General features: G+C 55.8%; 8 protein-coding genes across 8 annotated transcripts; 5 read left to right on the top strand and 3 right to left on the bottom strand.

Annotated features, from left to right (window-relative positions):
• Positions 1 to 737: 737 nt before the first annotated feature.
• LTR77_002737 (uncharacterized protein) lies at positions 738 to 4,991 on the top strand (the record flags this gene model as incomplete). The annotated part of the gene is made up of 2 exons (XM_064799996.1): positions 738 to 1,096; positions 1,148 to 4,991. 2 exons carry the CDS (start codon positions 738 to 740, stop codon positions 4,989 to 4,991), a joined length of 4,203 nt encoding a protein of 1,400 aa, XP_064661335.1.
• Positions 4,992 to 5,475: 484 nt separating this feature from the next.
• TIF6 (Eukaryotic translation initiation factor 6) lies at positions 5,476 to 6,216 on the top strand (the record flags this gene model as incomplete). The annotated part of the gene is made up of 1 exon (XM_064799995.1): positions 5,476 to 6,216. One exon carries the CDS (start codon positions 5,476 to 5,478, stop codon positions 6,214 to 6,216), a length of 741 nt encoding a protein of 246 aa, XP_064661334.1.
• A 379-nt stretch (positions 6,217 to 6,595) lies between these two features.
• CBF1 (basic helix-loop-helix protein) lies at positions 6,596 to 7,513 on the bottom strand (the record flags this gene model as incomplete). Its single annotated transcript, XM_064799994.1, has 2 exons — positions 6,596 to 6,933; positions 6,985 to 7,513. 2 exons carry the CDS (start codon positions 7,511 to 7,513, stop codon positions 6,596 to 6,598), a joined length of 867 nt encoding a protein of 288 aa, XP_064661333.1.
• A 1,487-nt stretch (positions 7,514 to 9,000) lies between these two features.
• On the bottom strand, positions 9,001 to 9,870 carry LTR77_002734 (uncharacterized protein; the record flags this gene model as incomplete). Its single annotated transcript, XM_064799993.1, has 2 exons — positions 9,001 to 9,647; positions 9,705 to 9,870. The coding sequence occupies 2 exons, from the start codon at positions 9,868 to 9,870 to the stop codon at positions 9,001 to 9,003; spliced, it is 813 nt and encodes a 270-aa protein (XP_064661332.1).
• A 546-nt stretch (positions 9,871 to 10,416) lies between these two features.
• On the bottom strand, positions 10,417 to 11,448 carry RRP36 (rRNA biogenesis protein rrp36; the record flags this gene model as incomplete). The annotated part of the gene is given in 2 exon segments (XM_064799992.1): positions 10,417 to 11,312; positions 11,328 to 11,448. The coding sequence occupies 2 exon segments, from the start codon at positions 11,446 to 11,448 to the stop codon at positions 10,417 to 10,419; spliced, it is 1,017 nt and encodes a 338-aa protein (XP_064661331.1).
• Positions 11,449 to 11,827: 379 nt separating this feature from the next.
• RCF2 (Replication factor C, subunit RFC4) lies at positions 11,828 to 12,806 on the top strand (the record flags this gene model as incomplete). The annotated part of the gene is made up of 4 exons (XM_064799991.1): positions 11,828 to 11,841; positions 11,895 to 11,921; positions 11,975 to 12,126; positions 12,178 to 12,806. 4 exons carry the CDS (start codon positions 11,828 to 11,830, stop codon positions 12,804 to 12,806), a joined length of 822 nt encoding a protein of 273 aa, XP_064661330.1.
• A 409-nt stretch (positions 12,807 to 13,215) lies between these two features.
• LTR77_002731 (uncharacterized protein) lies at positions 13,216 to 13,840 on the top strand (the record flags this gene model as incomplete). Its single annotated transcript, XM_064799990.1, has 3 exons — positions 13,216 to 13,311; positions 13,367 to 13,571; positions 13,635 to 13,840. 3 exons carry the CDS (start codon positions 13,216 to 13,218, stop codon positions 13,838 to 13,840), a joined length of 507 nt encoding a protein of 168 aa, XP_064661329.1.
• Positions 13,841 to 15,393: 1,553 nt separating this feature from the next.
• PUF3 (mRNA binding protein puf3) lies at positions 15,394 to 18,400 on the top strand (the record flags this gene model as incomplete). Its single annotated transcript, XM_064799989.1, has 2 exons — positions 15,394 to 17,929; positions 17,982 to 18,400. The coding sequence occupies 2 exons, from the start codon at positions 15,394 to 15,396 to the stop codon at positions 18,398 to 18,400; spliced, it is 2,955 nt and encodes a 984-aa protein (XP_064661328.1).
• Positions 18,401 to 18,676: the final 276 nt, after the last annotated feature.

Here is an 18,676-nt window from a genome sequence, read left to right as displayed (position 1 = left end):
TTCCTTCTTCAATCGATACTCTCTCTGTTGGTCTCTAGCCGTGTGGAATGGAAGATGGAGACTGCCATGCTGGATAGTTGTTGAGGTTCAGACCGAAGTCGCGGCGGGGAGGAGAATAGCTGGTTGGGCAAAGCAAGAAGGCCGCGATGCGACGCCCGTTCAGTGAATTCGTTTGAAAATTCTGGCAGGATGATCTTATTCAGGCTCGGAGTGCGACGATTGCTTGTGTATGCTTCTCAGGTAGATGAAGAGAAGGTACTGAAAGTGTTGCACCTAGAGATAACATCACGTGATAACAAATACAAATTTATGAGGCCTTGATGGTGCTGATTGTACTTATCATGAAACAATTCCATACCATTCTCAAAGTCTCTGACAACTGATCGTACCTCACAATTGGTCTTTGTTGCAATATTAAAAGTGACTTGTCGTCCAAAGATTGACGGGCCACATTCCGCTCGCTTGTTGCGGCCTATCTTGGTTCGCCAAGAGCGAGGACCTAGCACCTCCTCCCAGCAGCAGCTTCGCGCGCAATCGTCACTTTGCATGCCTACACAGCTCGTCGAACACCATTATCAGCCTCATTGCCTCCGCCGATGGTGACAAGAGCCTCACAGATGAGCAGCACTGACTGAAGCGACGCAGTCGCGTGAAAACTGCGCCCGGGACGCCGCGATCGGCAATCCACGAGCGACCCTCTCCTCCGAGCGGCTACCTACAAGCACACCACCCCCATCATGGCAGCTGCATCTCTGCCAGCAGACGTGCCGATGAAGGCGTCCGCTGGCACGTCGCCTGACCCAAAGACAACGATCGAGGCGGCACCGAAGCCTGCGACCGCATTGACGCCACCCACGAGCGAGGAGATGAATCACGAAGAGACGAAGAAGGAACACGATGACTCTGAACTGAGCGATCTGGATTTGGACGAGGATGAGCTGGAAGATATCGAGCCGGATCACTACTGGGATAACGGCCGAGTGCCCGTCTTCAAGCCGACGATGGACCAGTTTCGGAGTTTCAAGAAGTTCGTTGATAAGATTGATAAGTACGGCATGAAGTCTGGGATTGTCAAGGTTATCCCGCCGAAGGAATGGTAGGTTGCACTTAGTGTGGAGGGGCGAGACAGGTATTAACAATGTTTTAGGCGCGACTCGCTTCCCAACTTGGACGATGCTGTCAAGGGAATCAAGATCAAGAACCCGATCACGCAGGAGTTCAACGGCACACAAGGCATCTACACGCAGCAGAACGTCGAGAAGCAGAGGTCCTACAATCTACCGGAGTGGAAGAGTCTTACCGAAGAGACATCACACCAGCCACCTGCAAAGCGTGGCGAGCGGAGACGGCATCAGGAGAAGGTTGTCAGAGGAGGTGGCAATCTCCGGGGACGTACGACTGCTACACCAGTAGCCGAGGTGGATGACGCTCCGAAGCCAAAGCGGAAGCCAGGCAGGCCAGCCAGGCGTCCTGCGAAGGCCGACGAAGATGCGGATGCTGGAGAAGAGACGAAGGGCAGGCGGAGCAGTCGCAACACTCAGGTTCCGCCCACGCCTGACTCGCCTGCGACCAAGCCTGCACCCAAGCCAAAGGGTCGTCAACCAAGAGGTGGTGGTCAAGGTCAAGCGAAGTCCGTCACTTCTAGGCGACTCAACAACACTGCCGAGAAGGTAGACTACGTCGACGAGGAAGCGTTTCAGGAATTCGACTACAAGCTTGACGATCTCGACGAGTTTACGCCAGAACGATGTGCAGAACTAGAGGCTCACTACTGGAAGAGTCTTGGATTCAACCAACCAATGTATGCCGCCGATATGCCTGGCTCGCTCTTCGAAGATGATACCACCAGCTGGAACGTCGCACACCTGGAGAATCTGCTCGACGTGCTTGGCACGAAGGTTCCTGGTGTGAACACAGCTTACCTCTACATGGGCATGTGGAAGGCTACATTCGCATGGCATCTTGAGGACGTGGATCTCTACAGCATTAACTACATCCACTTTGGTGCTCCGAAGCAGTGGTACAGCATCTCTCAGGAAGACGCTCGCAAGTTCGAGAAAGCCATGAAAAGCGTGTGGCCAGTCGATGCGAAGAACTGCGATCAGTTCCTGCGACACAAGACCTACCTCATCTCGCCAGATGTACTGCAGAAGCAGTATGGTGTCAAGGTGAACAAGCTTGTGCACTACGAAGGCGAGTTTGTCATCACGTTCCCGTACGGCTATCACTCTGGCTACAACATCGGCTACAACTGTGCGGAGTCGGTCAACTTCGCTACTGAGTCATGGCTTGAGTACGGCCGCATCGCACGCAAGTGTCACTGTGAGACGGACAACGTCTGGGTCGATGTCAACGAGATCGAGCGCAAGCTCAGAGGCGAGCCAACCCCGGAGTACATTGAAGAGACAGACGATGAATCGGACATGGACGAAGACGGCAACCTCCCTTCGCCACCTGCTAGTGTCAAGGGCAAGCCGGCGTCGAAGAAACGTAAGCGTGGCGCGAAAGAGGAGAAGCCCAAGAAAAAGAAGAAGATCCGCATCAAGCTTAGGGTTCCGACGCGCGAGCCGTGCTGCATGTGTCCGAACGACAACCCATGGGAACAGCTTCTACCTACCGATAACGGCAAGAAGGCTCACAAGTCATGCGCACTCTACACCCCAGAGACGTTCGTTGTCAAGAGCGATGATGGATTCGAGAAGGTCTGTGGCGTCACCACCATCGATCGCGCTCGTCTGGACCTGAAGTGCAACTTCTGCCGCTCGAAGCGCGGAGCATGCTTCCAGTGTTCATCGAAGAAGTGCACCCGAGCATTCCACGCTACGTGCGCGCTTGCTGCGGGTGTACTCATTGACTGCGGTGTGGTACCGACGTTTGGTGAGGATGGGACAGAGTACTTTGAAGAAGGATACGACTTCCGCTGCAAGTACCATCGACCGAAGATGCCGAAGAACTTGAACGTGGAGTCGTTGGAGAAGAGCAGTCGCATCAACAATTACGCCAAAGAAGTGAAGTATAACGATGTTGTGCAGGCACAGCTGATCGGTGGCGAGGTGTTTGCTGGTTTGGTGGTGGAGAACAGGCCGAGCGAGATGAGCTTGGTCGTTGATGTGCTGCCTGAAGGGTACGTTCAGTGCTTTGCAGTTTCCGAAAACATGCTGACTGATGATTGCAGGGACCGCGTTGAGATTGAGTACAAGTGGCTCTGCATCTTGGATCCCGACGATTCGCAGCGACAGAAGCCGACCTCTGCAGCCATTGCTATGCCCGAAGGACTGAACAGGAAGGCTCTATCTATCTCGAACCGACAAGACGGTGTGCCGGACCAGGGTCAGCCGTTCTACGAGAACCCAGACTACAAGTGGCATGACTTCTACAACATGGACATGCCACCACCTGGCTACGTCTCTTCCAAGGTTCAGGCACCTCTCAAGCTCAACATCAAACTGGACTCTCCTGATCAGCTGTACTTCTACCTGGGTGATCCCTCCACGGAAGCGAAGAGCTTCTTCACCGACAAGGCTGGAACGAGTGAGGTGGCAGCCAAGGCCAACTTCCTCGACCGAGTGCAACCATCGAAACCTGTCTACCAGTATCATGCATCAAAGCAACCCATCCAGCCAGCTAAAGCTGTGCCGATCCAGAGGCAGAACCACTTCAGCGCTGTTCCGACCGCCAACATGCGCAGCAACAATAACGACAACAGCAATAGGCCGTACATCTACAAGCCCAAAGATCAGATGCAGGCGCACAACTACAGGGTCGACGCTCAGTCGCTTGCGAACCAGCAGAACTTCCTCGCCGACAGCAGCAACGGACGTCGGATGTCGCAGACTTATGGCCCACAGCACAGCTACCAGAACGCTGACATGTCCTTGACTTCTGGCCCGCTTCGAGCATTCCCTACCGACCACTACTATTCCATGCGGACGCTCCCAGCTGCGGTGCCCGGCGAGTATAGCAGCTTCACCAACGCCGTCCGTAGAGTGTCTCATGGACAACAGAGCATGCAGCGGCCCACTTCGCAGCATTCAGGATATGTGCCGAACTACCAGTCTATCGGGCAACAGCAAGCAAACGGCGGGCCGGGCCAAGGTCGAGCACCTGTAGCGCAGATGATGGCAGCCAGCCCACCGCCACCCAACCCGTACGAGTCGAACGGCAGCCGACCGACGTCGTCCGCACAGAGCTATCACTCTCCGTACGGAGCACCACTTACTCCCGCCACCACACACTCCGCTACTTCCGGTCACAAGCATGCTGATGGCTCTTCCACGGATGACGCCTACCTAGCGAGCTTGCAGAAGTATCCTTACCTTTTCCAGAGCTACTGCCGGAAGCCCAAGGTCTACGAATCACCATACCCACTAGGTGGCGGCTTTTCTGCAGCCTACCAGGCCCAACTGCAATCGACGACGGAAGATCAGAGGCGTCGCTCTATCCACACCCCTCGGGCCTCAATGTCTGTGCCGCAAGACCGTCGTGGGAGCCAGCCATGGACTCCACCTTCTCAGATATGGGACAAGGCTGGTCTGAGGCTCCCGTCCCCACCACCACCTCAGCACTTCCACGGGCATGGCCCGCCGCCGCGACGGGTGCCTGGACCGACTTATTCCACCCCAGCCGAATTCCAGCAGCAGATTCAATCGATGCCCAGCACAGCCTCTCGCGAAGGTGCTCAAGCGCGAGCGTTGCGCGACCAAGGCTACATCCCCTATCAGCACCAGCACCCTCGCAACAGCTTCGGCCAGGCATACGACACAGCGATGATGTGGCAGAGCCCGAAAGCGCCCACGCCGAGCCCACTGTCGGACCCCAATACGCCTGGACAAGTGGCGCCGGGTCATAAGGCTTGGGGGACGTTGCCGAGACTGGAGCAGAAGATCCTGCCGCGGCCGGCGCCTGCGCAGACGGGGTATGGGCCAGCGCATACGCCGCAGATGGGGAGCAGCAATGGCAGCGGTGGGCATGAGACGTGGAGGTATGGATGAAGGAGGATGTTGACGAAGGTTGAAAGAAACTTGGAAGGCGCTGTTTTGCTTTCTACGGAGGAACACGATGGGCGCCCAAAGGAGGCTGCTGATGCATTATGAGTGGCGTTTTGCTTGTTTGCCTCTTCGCTGTACAGTACCTACCTCTTGTGCCGAGAATGAGAGATCTTTGCTCTGCAAGTCTGCTTCGATGTCTCCGTTCATGTTTATTGTCAAATCCACAGTCCAACGTCGTGTCGTGAGTCATCTGAAAAGTCGGGATGATGCAGTAAGAGCCATATCGAGGTGAATGACTCGAGGCGCAGAAATCTTAGTTGCGTATTTAAAAGACCCCTCCATATCAGCTGCTTCGGCCTCGACATCTGAAAACATCCACACAAATCACCAACCTTCCCAATCCTCCTCTGCAGCATCACTAGACCTCGAAGACCATACCACTTCACAAAACCATACTCGACACGACCAACTGCGACATCAATCAAACATGGCGGTCCGTGCATCATTCGAGAACAGCAACGAAGTCGGCGTCTTCGCCTCCCTCACCAACGCCTACGCCCTCGTCGCCGTCGGCGCGTCCGAAAACTTCTACTCCATCTTCGAAGCCGAGCTGCAAGACGTCATCCCCATCTGCCACTGCACCATCGCCGGCACGCGCATCGTCGGCCGCCTGACCGCGGGGAACCGCAAAGGCTTGCTCGTCCCTACTACGACTACGGACCAGGAGCTGCAGCATTTGCGAAATTCCATCCCGGACGAGGTGAAGATACAAAGGATCGAGGAGCGGTTGTCAGCGCTGGGGAATGTCATCTGCGCGAACGATCATGTGGCGCTCGTGCACCCGGATCTAGAGCGGGAGAGCGAGGAGATAATCGCAGACGTGCTGGGTGTGGAGGTGTTCAGACAGACGATTGCGGATAACGTGCTCACGGGGTCGTACATGGCGCTGTCGAACCAGGGCGGGATCGTGCATCCGAAGACCTCGATACAGGACCAGGACGAGCTGTCGAGTCTGCTGCAGGTGCCGCTGGTGGCCGGGAGTGTGAATCGCGGGAGTCCCGTGGTGGGCGCGGGGATGGTGGTGAATGACTGGATGGCGGTGACGGGGTTGGACACGACGGCCACGGAGCTGAGTGTGATTGAGTCGGTGTTTAAGCTTGGGGAGGGCAGTGGGCCGGGGGCGATCAATACGACGAATAAGGAGACGATGGTTGAGTCGTTCTACTGAGCGGAGGGCTTGTGGATGGGATAGGCATTCGTTGAAAAGCATGAGCGTGGAGTTCAGTGGCGTCTGTGGGCGTGGCCCGTGATATGAGGCCAGCAGAGGACATCAGCTACACCATACCTCCACAGAGATCAGGAGTACTGTTTTGCCGTCAAGCATGATTTCGTATCAATTATGGACGCACTATGGACATCCGAACCGTAGAGGTGGTCGAGCGCCTTTCAACGCCGCCATGAATGTGCCTTCGTCCCGCTGAACAGCCATCCCGAACAAGCCCGCCGTCATGCACATAGCAGATCAAAACATCACCGAACATTGCCTCCAGCAAGTCGAACAAGACATGAACAAACAAGAAAGAGAAGTCGTGCCCGCACTGCCATCATCAGTCAGCATCCGCATCCTCCGTATCCCCCTTACCATCCTCATCGATCGAGACGCCCGCCTTCTGCGCCGCCTTCTTCCACTGCTCGACCTCTGCCCACGCGCGCTGGCACTCGCTCTTAAGCTTATCACAGCTAGAGCTAAGCTCGGCGATTGCCTGTTCGGTGAGCAGTTTCTCCAGCGTCCACTTCTCGATGTTCTGCGATTCGTTGTCCTTGAGCTGCGTGATAAACTGGACGGCGCGTTGCAGGATGCTGCCTTTGTTCTTCTCGCAGCCGGGAACGATCTTGGCGAGCTCGTTAATCCCTTCGTTGATGGTTTCGCGGCGGCGGCGCTCGACTGGAGATCATGTTAGTATAGTTCGTAGAAGGGATTCATGGCTTTACGCACCCTCTTTGTGGTTGTCCTTCCTGATCTTGTGCCACTCGTCAGAGCCCACACTCGGCTTCTGAGATCCTGATCCGGCGCCTGTGGCACCCGGTGAACCATCGCCGTTCGGTGAAGACTGGTTGCCAGTCGTGTCGAAGTCGCCAAAGCTTGTAGTCCGTTGTTGCCCGCTCGCACCGCCCTGCTCCCCTCCTTGCCGGTCTGCACCTTCCGTTGGTTGAGTCATGAAGGCTTGCTCGGTGGATTGTGGGACGGTCATGGTATGGAACTGCGCCATGGCAGCTGCGGCGGTGTCGCTGGCGTGGTTCGTAGCATCGGCAGTCTGTGCTGGTACGTGACCGGCGTCTGCTTGTACGTCTCCTGTGTCGATGTGATCTCCACCCTGCTGTATGAGGCCAGAAAAGTCCATGCCCTCGTCGTCTGCTTGTAACTGGTATTGCTCGAACTCGTTGTTGGTCTGATTCATAGCGGGTGCCGCGCGCATGCTGCCAATGTCTTGAGACTCGCGCTTCCTCTTCTGGACCGCTGCCATGGTGCCGGACTTGTTTTGTGGATTCAGCGCACTTGGTGTGTAGATGGGTCTCTGTTTTCCGGTGCTATACAAGTCGCGCGAGCTAAAGTGTCGATTGCAATGGTAGAAGTCTGTTTGAGGCTCGTGTTAGCTATGTGATGCTACAAGATCACCTGCCTAGAACTGAGACAAAGATCATGCGCTCGTCGATAGCACGCGTTAGGCGGTCGTCAGGTGGCTGTCCTTTGCTCCGCGAGCCTGCCTTTGCGATCGCTGCTGCTCATGACTAGAGCATGCTTGCTCGACAGCAGCATGCGCCGTAATGAGTCCACGCGAGCCGCTGCTGGTCCATGGCGACGACGAGATGCTATAGGTACACGCAGCGCAGCCGTATCGCCTGCGTGTGATGATGCAGCACGAGCGTAGCATGGAGCGTGTTGCTTCGCTGCATGCGCGCGGGCGAGGACAACAGAGCCTTGGGGGATGAGTATGAGAAAGAGACGGCTTTCATACCGATGGATGTCCTTCCCGTCGTCACGTGGGAGGTTGGAGGTGAGTGTTCACGTGCGATGCAAGTCGACCGGACCGAATTAAGGTCTGATATTTGATTTCGGACAATCTTGTCGGCAACACGAATTTCGCGCTTCCCTGGTGAGCACACGCTTCGGCCAGTCTGCACAACCTTATTGCTGCTGGCTGTAGAGGGAGGGTGGCAGAGACAGAAACGAAAGGTCACGAGGCCAGTGGGACATCACAGACGCGGAGTTAGCCAATCATCGTGGCATCCCACGCCATGAGCGAGAGCGTCCAGAGCGTCGGTGGTTTGGCGTAGCATTGAGCAAGTCAACTGTACCCGAGTTATCGATCCAGCAGGTCTCGCTGCTTATGCTTTGCATGGTCATTTTGCGAGGCGGATACAGAAAACATGGATCTCATGGTTGCGTCGTGGGGGTTTGTGCCGTTGGATGGCTGTCGTATTTGACGGAAGGTGGACCAGCAAGCGGAGAGAAAGATGAAGACGGCGTATCGGAACAACGAACTTGAGAGCCTTACCATAATGGTTGATGAACGTGATTACTAGACTCCCCGAAAGAAGAAGCTATGCCCTCTACGAGCTAATGCTATCTACTATAATCCGATCTTGTCAAGGTTGCCAGCCCTTGCGAAGATCTCATACAGTCAGTCTTCTTGCGATGTCCTTGTGCGATGTCCTTGTGCGATGTCCTTGCCATTGCCGCTCATACAGAACAGGACAAGGCGCTAGAACTTCTTCTCTCTCACGATGCTGATGATGACGATGCGATGCGTACGTTTGAGCCCAATCGAGGACCAAACCATACAAATGTTGCGACGACCATGCCAGATGCCGCAGCCTCAGAACCATACTCTCCTGCTGGAACGAATGTGTTGCCAACAAGCCAAGCGTTATTGATAGCCTGTCGGCGTCGGTGATCGTGAAGTGATGTCAGCCGAACGAGCTACCTAGTTGCTTGCCTTGTGCGGTTCGCTCAGAAGAGGGCAGGGTTGATGTCGACGACGCCGCCGGAGTGCTGCATGTCGACATTGACGTAGGTGTGGTCACCGGCGTCGACGACGGTGGTGCTGCCGGAGCGGGTGTCAGCGTTGCTGCCGAAGCTGCGGGCGAGGGTGGCGCCGCCGTAGCCGGAGTCGATGGAGTCTGGGCTTGGGGTGGCGGTGTCTTCGGAGTCGAAGCTGGCGTTGCGGATCGCGTTGGAGTCCCAGGCGAGGAAGTACGCGGAGCTCATGCGGGTGTGGTTGCTCTTGGGCTTGGCGGGGGTGATGACCTTCGGCTGCTGCGGGCGCGTGGTGGCGACGAAAGCTGGGTTGACGGGAGCGACCTTGCGCGGAGTGGTGATGTACTTGTTGCCGGAAGCGGGCGTCTTGGAATTGGCCTTGCTGGAAGAGGTCTTGGTGGGAGTGGCGAGGTAACGAGCAGCGAGCTGCTGCGAAGTGTACTTGAGCAGGTTCTGGAGAGCACCCACGGTGGTGCTGGCCCCTTTGCTGAGCCTCGTGGGGTGGGCCGAGCCGACGAAGAGGAGCGCGACGATCTCTTTGCCATTGTCAAGCGTGATGATATGGACCGGGGCCGGCTTGATCTGCATGTTGCCGTTCATGTTGAGCATGTTGACGTTGGCTGTAAGATGTCAGTGAGTGAAATTTCTCCTGCGCTCTGGCGGTGCGCACGACTTACCGGTGATCTGCTGGCGAAGGCCCATGATGTCGCGGTCGCTGTCCCCGGCATACTGCTTCTGCTCGAGGAGTGGCTTGATGATGCCCTCGAGGCCGCTGGCAATCGAGGCTTGCACGGAGCGGGTGATGTCTGCGGTGCGCAAATCGACGGTGGCGTTGTAAGACATGTTTGCTGTGTGCGGCTGTCTGTACAGTGGCGGAGCGGTGAGTGTCTGACAATAGTATGGGTGGTAGTAATTGTGGAGGGAAGAATAAAGACTGTGTGTGCGTGAGCGGAAGAAATTTTTGTGGTGTGTGAAGGGAAGAAATAGTTTTGTTGAATGTGGAAGAGGGCCGAAGGAGGAGGAAGGGTTTGAAAGGGGATATGAAAAAGGGTGACTAATTTGGAGAACGCACACTGATCCTATTTTTGAAATGCATTGAGACGCACCTTCACCACGCCTGAGTATTATTGGGCCAGAAACTCACCAGCTGCGTCTCCATGTCCATGCTGAAGATTCCACAATGTGTGTTTCAGACCTTCACAGTACATTGTCTCTCCGCCGTAACGGGAAGGAGCGCTCATCACAGCCCTGCGCAGCCCCTTCAGGCTCATCACCACTCTAGCATCATCGCAAACTCGCGCTTGGAGAGGGCAACGTAGCGTCTGCGGCTAGCGGAGGCGCAGCGTTAAGTCCGCGGTGTCGTACGTCGGCTCACATGCAAAGGAACGCTCAATCCCCAACTCTCCTCGCCTCGGGCATCATCTTCTTCTCCCTCTGACCTTCCTTCCGCCGCCTCCTCTCGATCAGCTTCTCGCGATCCTTGCCCTTCATGTCTTTGAATTTCTCCACCAAGGCCCTATCCTTCACCTCCTTCCGCTTGAGGAAATACGGCTGCTTGCCCTGCTCCACCCTCTGCTTCTCCTCCTTTCGGTGCTGTCGTAAGACGTTCTGCTCCCGTTCTTTGGCGTCTTCGGTCTTGAGGCGGTTCTGCATGCTGATGAGCTTGCGCTTCAGAGTCTCCTTGTCCTCCTCGGTCTTTGCCTGCTTGACGGCTGCTTTGAGTTCGGCGATTTCGTCCTTCTGGTAGTCTCGGAGGAAGCTGTACGCCTTTGCAGCATTTCCAGGGTCCGACGAATTCTGGTTGAAGGCGTCAAAACGAGGGTCGCGAGTGACACGCTTGGGGACATCGACCACATTCCGCTTGCGGGTGACTTGGTAGCGAGAAGATTTGGAGACGGGTGCATGCTTCGACGATCGAGACTTCGTGGCTCCGACCTCAGATGGGGCTGAATCTGAGTCGCTGTTTACATCTTGCGAAGTGGTCATGTTGGTGGCGGCGGTTGTTGACTTCCTCTTCTTCGAAGACTGCTGGTCCGGGTGCGATGGAGTACTGCGTTCCTTCGATTGCTTCATCTGCCTCAACCTTGCTCTAAGAGCCTCGAGCTTCTCGTCCTGCTCAGCTGTGGTGTCCGAGCCTCGTTTGCGCTTCTTCACAATAGCATCCTGAGCCTTCTTCAGAGCTCCGAAAGACACGCTGCTAATCTGCGCCTCTGCATCCACATCGTCCCCAGACAGCACTTCGTCGTCTCCCTGATCATTCCCAGCAGCGACATCGTCTTCCGAACCTACAGGAGAATCACCTTCACTTCTCTCATCCTCGCTCGCACTCGCAAAGCCGTCAAAGTCTACCACATCGTCGTCAACCTCACTTCCAGCTCGCGCAGGCCTCACATTCCGTTCCGCCAGCCTTGCGGGCGCCATTGCTTCCGCTTCAGGTGTGATATTAGTGCTGGTGTCGTTAATGTGAAGGACGTGAAGTCGGGATGAAGTCCGAGAACAGAAAGTGAATTCATGAAAACCCCACATGAACTGCAATTTTAGCATTCAGGGCAGGAATAGGCTCGAGCCGCCGGCCGTGACGTGAGAATGTCATGGTTGCTTATGCCATCTTCGCTTCCGTTATCTTGCTGAGACAGCATTGGAGCGAGCTTCCAGTCGTGCGTTGCGGGTGTGTCGGCTACTTGGTGACGACAGAGTCAAGACCTTTCTTCCTGCCACTCGATTTCTTGTGTTCTCGTGTGATCGACCCAGCAGTGCTGTGCTATCTTATGGTTATTTGCTAAAAAGCTAGGCCGGTATCATGAAGATCTTGACGTGAGCAAGCTCTTGAGCATAGCGAGTGGCGGTCGTAGCTAACATCAATACAGGAAGGAGGAAGAGCAAGCACATTACAAGTACAGCCTCTCGCGAACTGACGCAGTAAGATTTGTGCTAATGATACGGACAGTGAGACATTGAAAGGCGGCTTCGTAGGCGGCATAGCTGGCCTCGCAGTCGGGGCATTAGGTGTCTATGGCGCCGCCGTTCGATATCCTGCCTTCCGGCAGCTCACCCTCCCTCTCCGCGCATTCTTGGTTACGAGCAGTGGAACATTCGCAGGTCAGCGTGGCCTGAGCACTTGATTCTTCTTCCTCCACTGACAGCATGCAGCCATCGTGAGCGCAGATTCCTGGTCCAGGTCCTTCGAGAGGTCGCGACACCCCGAGCAGCAGTACAAAGATGAGCAGCAGAGCCTACAAGAGCAGATCGACGCGCAGAAGACGGGCAAGCAGCGAACAATGGACTGGCTGTCCGACAACAGGTACAGCTTGGTGTTCGGCTCGTGGGTAGCTTCGATGGGGACAGCGATGGGTCTTGTCGGTCGGAATCCATACCTTACCGGTCAGCAGAAGCTCGTCCAAGCTCGTGTGTACGCGCAGGGCCTCACGATTGCTGTCGTGATCCTCTCGCTTGCGTTCGAGACCAGCGACTCCGCGAGAGGAAAGGGACGGTGGGAAACGGTCAAGATCTTGGATCCGAACGATCCTACGCACAAGAACATGATTGAGAAGAAGATCCATCACGAGGCGTACGAAGGCGAGGACCAGTGGCGCGACATGATTGAGGCGGAGGAGCAGCGCATCAAGGAGCGGGAGGAGGCTGTCAAGCGACGGCATGAAGAGCAGCATGGCAAGAAGAAGAACGCGAAGAACACGAAGCTGTCAAAGGAGGAGCTGGAGAAGGCCGAGCATGGCAGCAAGCCGGACGAGGCGAAGTCTGAGAAGCTCAATGCGCCGTGATTTGGTGCTCGCAAGATGCGGAGGAATATATGGTGGAATGAGTTGGCAAAGCAGCATTATGAGTGGCGTTCGGGAAGCTAGGAATCGTACTTTGCCAGATAAGTGTACATATAGGCTTGATCATCCAGGCTTGATCTCAAGGTCTCCGTTATCGATCTGCCCACTACGGAAGCGGTGGTGCCTCCTCTCCGCTATGCACGGCGCTGCAGCTCGAGAAGCGAGTAGGTTGGACGTCTTGTGAGGTAGGTCGAGTCTCTTGCCTTACATTCTGCCAACTTCAGATGAGGTCGCATTAAGCTTCTGATACAACCCTACCTTTAAATGAGTCTCGCAACCGCGACCGTGGAGGCATATCATGACGATACTGGCATCGCTCCATCACGACAGCAACATCGACGCCACCGTCGCAATGGCAGATGAGACCACGACGGAGCTCAGTAAAGCGGAGCTACGCGATGCAGCACGCCCCAACAGGTGCAGAATGTACGCTACCATGGATCAAGAGGTAACTTGGCATTGCGGGTTCTGCGGTCTCTGAGAGGTACTTATCTCGCCGTCAGATGGTGCTTAAGCATCGTAAAAGCACGGCCGAAGCCTGCGCTGAAGCTGAGGCTGTCGCCCACGCCTTGCTCGAGCAACCTGAGCTTCCGCTGCTGCATAGAGCGCGTGCGTACATGGTCTTGGGGTGCGCTGCGTCTGGCTATCTCGAGAACGCGTGTGAAGCTGTTCGGGTGGTGGAGATGGGAATCGGACTGGGCGGTGCCGGTACATGGTTCTCCGTGGCTGTTGGTCGTCATCCAACTCTGGCGCTGACCTGTTCTACTCCAGGGCAAGCTGAATACGAGTTACTTGAGCAATGTAAGGAGGTCTTACCTAATGCTGAGAGAGATTGTGGAGTGTACGGCGATCAAGCCGATGAGGTGGAGGATGGTGAAGGAGACGTCGAGGTCGCTGAGGCTTTGACCACATCTCCTGGTGCGGCAGAGCAGCCCGAACAGGTAGAGGAGCAAGAACGTCCACCTACCAGACCATAGCCCTTTGAAGCTATCGGCATGCGATTCAGGATTCATAGTGCGAGGAGTCGTTGGGCAGCGGTATTAGGACCAGCAGGGCACATACAGGCCCAAAGGTCTGGCCTCTTACCTTATTTCGACCGCAGATCCGGCTCTTGTGAGACAACTACGACGAGAGGAGCGGTCACTATAGCTTTCGCAGAGCAACACCGAAGGGTTCGCATTCGAGAGAGTTGCCTCGTAGGCTGCGTGCGAGCATGTACATGCATATCTCGGGAGAGGTGAGCAGACTGGTGACGCTGCCACGTAGGGCAGCAAACAACCACGTGGGGGGCCTGCTGGCGGTACGACATTCAACTTTCGACTCTCGAGCCTCGAACGTCTTCTGGTAAAGATGGATATACTGTGTTGGGTTCAATCCTCAAGAGAAAGAGTCTACAAGAATTAGGGTTTGATTCTGCAGCCATTGGTGTTGAGATGAAGACCGCCAGCAAAGGCGGAGCTCGTCAGTACGATCCGAACTTGCGTCCTGCTGTGTAACAACCAGTTCATCGAATCCGGGCGAGAATGCGCCTCGAGAAGAGCGGTGTACTGCTGGAGCAAGTACGGCTGCCTCGCTCCGTCTGCCTCCACGGTAGCTGTTGATGTGGCATCATCTAGATGGGTCGCCGCTTTCGATATGGATGAGGAGGTGGTGTACGAGATGTCGTCTTCCACGATTCCGGAGTCCTGGCCGCTGGGTAATGGTCCGCTAAGTGGCTTCGTTAGACGCCGTTTCTCCAGCGGACGCTTGTTTAGAGGCCGCCAGTGCCCTGCAGATCATGTCCAGCCAATCTTTCGGCGGATCAGCGAACTTTCGTTGTCTCGCTGTCGTGACCATCAGATAGCTCTCACTTCCTTCACAGTCGTACGCGGGGACGTCGTCCTTATCTTCCACCTTTCCAGTCTTCCATTCTCTTCGTTTCTCTTCACTCACTCCCTTCTGTACAGTCAATCTTGTCCGACGAGCCCAAAGGGGGTGTGCATTCCACGGCCCACTCCTTGCATCCACGCCTCCACAAACTTGCGCCTGTGATTACCTGCGGCCTCCCTCTTCGATGCGATCCATCGCTGTCTTCTGCCTGTCCTCACGGCGCAGGCAATCCCTGTGTTGACCAACGAGCAACTGCCCTTATCAGCCTGCTGGCTTGCACAAAACTGCCCACCTTACCGACCGCACATAGCCTGCCTCTTTGTTACATACCTTCCCTGGCCTCCTGGCTCAAGCCTCGACCCTTGATATACCAGCTACAGTGTCCAGGCGTACATACCTTCTGTACATGCTCCCTCTTCTCGATCTACACCCGACCATTTCTGCTCTGTACGTACCCCAACTTCAGCCCCAGACTCCACAGATTCGCGACTGGGTTGCCTTGTCATGCTGACAGACCGTCTGTCCAGGACGCGCCTATCGCCTCGAGACGTCACATTTCCGACCGTACTCGACACACATACCTTTCTCTTCTCGACGTCGCTGTAGGACGAGCTTGTGTTACGATTTGGGGCAGCTGGACAGTCTTTACATAATCTGTAATATGCCACACGGGACGACGACCACGCAAGAGATGGCCTTTCCCAATACTGTATGTGGATGCGATAGCTCGTCTAGAGGAAAATCGCTAACAGAAGGTCAGTCACGCCCATACATGACTGCTGGCAGCACTGCGACCGATAGGAAAGGCACTGGGACGAGCTTGAACACTGGCTTTGGCAGTTCGAGCATTCCTTGGGGCCCGGGTGGTCCTTGGGGTTCGAACAGCACATGGAATAGCTCGGGGTTGACGAACGGCTTCGGGTCGAGAGCTGCGACGAGAGAAGACTCGGCGGTGGGAGGAGGTTCTCGGCCGTCTTCCACGAGCGACACAGAGGCTACAGAACAAAAGACTGGATCCGCGTCGCTTATAGACCCTTCCGATCCTGATGACTGGAACTGCAGGGACCCATGGGGCGCCAAAAGAAGCGCGACTTCAACTCGCTCAACATTTCAGTCGAGGCCCAGCGAGCCGTCAAGCTTCCAGCAGCGTAGTTTCAGCGGCTTAGTCGCACCTCCAACAGCGTCTTCCAGGGCAGAAAGCTTTGGCTTCGGCTCGCGCCCGCAGACCATCAACATTACCGCCAATTCCAATTCTCACCCGAGGCCGGGATTCACTCCAGCATACTCAAACGGTGCTTCCGGAAGAGGTCCTGAGCAGCCAATGAATGTATACACCAAATTCGACCGTCCCGATGACCCAGGCGCAAGAAAGCTTCCAGACTCAGCCAAGGACGGGATTTGGCAAGACCACTCACCTACGACTGAGCGCAAATCCAGCCAGCCGATGCCTTTCGGCAATCGTGCTTTCAGCCAGCCTGTGTCCAGGGATGCCAGTACGCCTTCATCTCGCCCAGGAGGCGAGCAATCTGCTTTTGGGCCTTCAAATCCCTGCCGATCCTCTCAGCGGTCTACCCAAGCCAACTCTCGCGCACCATCGCTTTCGTCCCGGAGCAACTTCGCGCAGCAGTCGCCGTATGAGCCAAACCCAGATTACTTGACTGCGCAGCTGAACCAGCTCGCGCTGAACGGAGGCAGCCGTCCACAGTCTACCTACGAGCCTGAGACTCCCGCATACACGCCTTGGCCCAACACTCCATTTGCAATGTCCTCGGGACCGGGCCCTTCGCGCTTGAACTGGAACGGCTTTCCGAGCAATATGACTGACGATATGGAAGAAGGTGATGCGAGCGCGATCGGCTACTACAGGGGGGACGACCAGCTCAGCCCACACTCAAGTCGTCCATCGGTCAATTTCGCGATGCTGCGCAACAACAGCCGCTTCAACCAGACGCCGACTGCCCCGGTGTTCAAACCTGGACGGCCTTACACCGGTATGAGGACACCCTCTGGTTCTTTCGACGTAGCAAGCATGTCGTCTCTACAAATTGGCTCCGACGACTTCAAACCGCAAGCGAACTTCAGGACGCAGGTGCAGAATCCTCCTCCGTACACGGACCCACGAACACAACAACTGCTTACTCCAGCGCATATGCGAATGCCTCTTGGATCTTTCTTCAACCCATACGCAATGCCGAACGCAATCCAATTGGGCCATGTCACTTATGGCCAGATTACGCCGGTTCACACGCCGGAGCACCTGATGCCATCCGAGGACGGTTCAGGTCGAGAGGGTGTTCAAAGTCAGCTGATGTACGACTTCAAGACTAGCCCGAAGACGAGAACGTTTCAGCTCAAGGACATCTACGACCACATCGTCGAGTTCGCTGGCGACCAACACGGCTCGAGGTTCGTGCAGACGAAGCTGGAAGGTGCCAACTCCGACGAGAAGGACCGCGTCTTCCGCGAGATCGAGCCCAATGCTCTCCAGCTCATGACCGACATCTTCGGTAACTATGTCATCCAGAAGTTCTTCGAGCATGGCGATCAGACGCACAAGAAGATCCTGGCTCAGAAGATGAGAGGTCAGGTCTTGACTCTCAGTCTGTCAATGTACGGCTGCCGGGTGGTGCAGAAAGCGCTGGATCACGTCCTGGTCGATCAACAGGCTGAACTCATCGGAGAGCTCAAGAATCATGTCATCGACTGTGTTCGCGACCAGAACGGCAACCACGTCATCCAGAAGGCCATCGAGCGCTGTCAGCCACATACCATCCACTTTATCATCAACGCGTTCCAGGGCGAAGTGCAAGGGCTCGCCATCCACGCATACGGGTGTCGAGTCATTCAACGCTGTCTGGAGCGATGCGACCCACACTCCAAAGCCAGGGTCATGAGCGAACTAATGAACGGCATCAACAGCATGATTGCTGACCAGTTCGGCAACTACGTCGTGCAACACATTGTGGAACACGACGAGGGTGCCGGGCGGAAGAGCGTGCTGGACATTGTCAGCCGTAACCTGGAGTCGTTCAGCAAGCACAAGTTCGCGAGCAACGTCGTCGAGAAGTGTCTTGAGCGCGCTGATGACCAGTGGAGACAACGTGTCGTCTACACGCTCGTGAACAACCCTCGTCGAGGAGAAGACAACGCGGTATTCGTCAGCATGATCAAGGACAGCTTTGGCAACTACGTGATTCGTAAGCCCACTCCATCCCAACCACTGCACAACCCACTGACATTTCCTCGCAGAAAAACTCCTCGACACCCTCTCCCCAGACGACTACCTCTACTTCCTCACCGAACTCCAGCCCGCCATCAATACCGCCAAGCGCACCGGCTGCGGCAAACAAGTCCTCTCCATCGAAAAGAAAATGCACCGCTACTCGCCGCCCTTCCGCAACAGCAACTCCGGCCCTCATGGAAATGGTGGCGGAGGTTTCTACCAGCTCCCTCTGCCGACGCCGCCTTTTGCCAGCTTTGCGAATTCGGCGACGAACACGCTGCCCCCGCCGCCGCTGCCGCTGACGTCGGATACGCGGAGTTTAATGAGTGAGGCGGTGGGGAGTGGGGGCGGGGATGCGGTTGAGGGGGCGCCGGAGGGGTTTCGGGGGGGGAGGGGCGGGGAGTTGGGGGTTGGGGAGGGGTTTGGGCATGGGCATGGACGATGATATATTCGCTCGCTACCGGACCACTGCGAGGCTGACACACGACAAACGATCTACACGCTCTTTACTGGCTCTTGCAAGAACCACGCTGCCACGGAACAGGACAGGACACGAAAAAACGAAACAAAAATGGATGAAGTATGCTTTTACATACGAATGCATAGCGGCTTGTTATCATGTTGATGGGGGCGTACAGTGAGCTTTTGAAGGATCTCTCGGAAAGGATTGGGACTGGGTATTTTTGAAAAAAGATGAGAATGGGTATGGATTAACGCACAG

This window comes from Saxophila tyrrhenica, assembly GCF_035928015.1.
Source record: "Saxophila tyrrhenica strain CCFEE 5935 chromosome Unknown scaffold_4, whole genome shotgun sequence".
Taxonomy (NCBI): Eukaryota; Fungi; Ascomycota; class Dothideomycetes; order Mycosphaerellales; family Extremaceae; genus Saxophila; species Saxophila tyrrhenica.
This window is presented reverse-complemented; position numbering and strand designations above follow the sequence as displayed.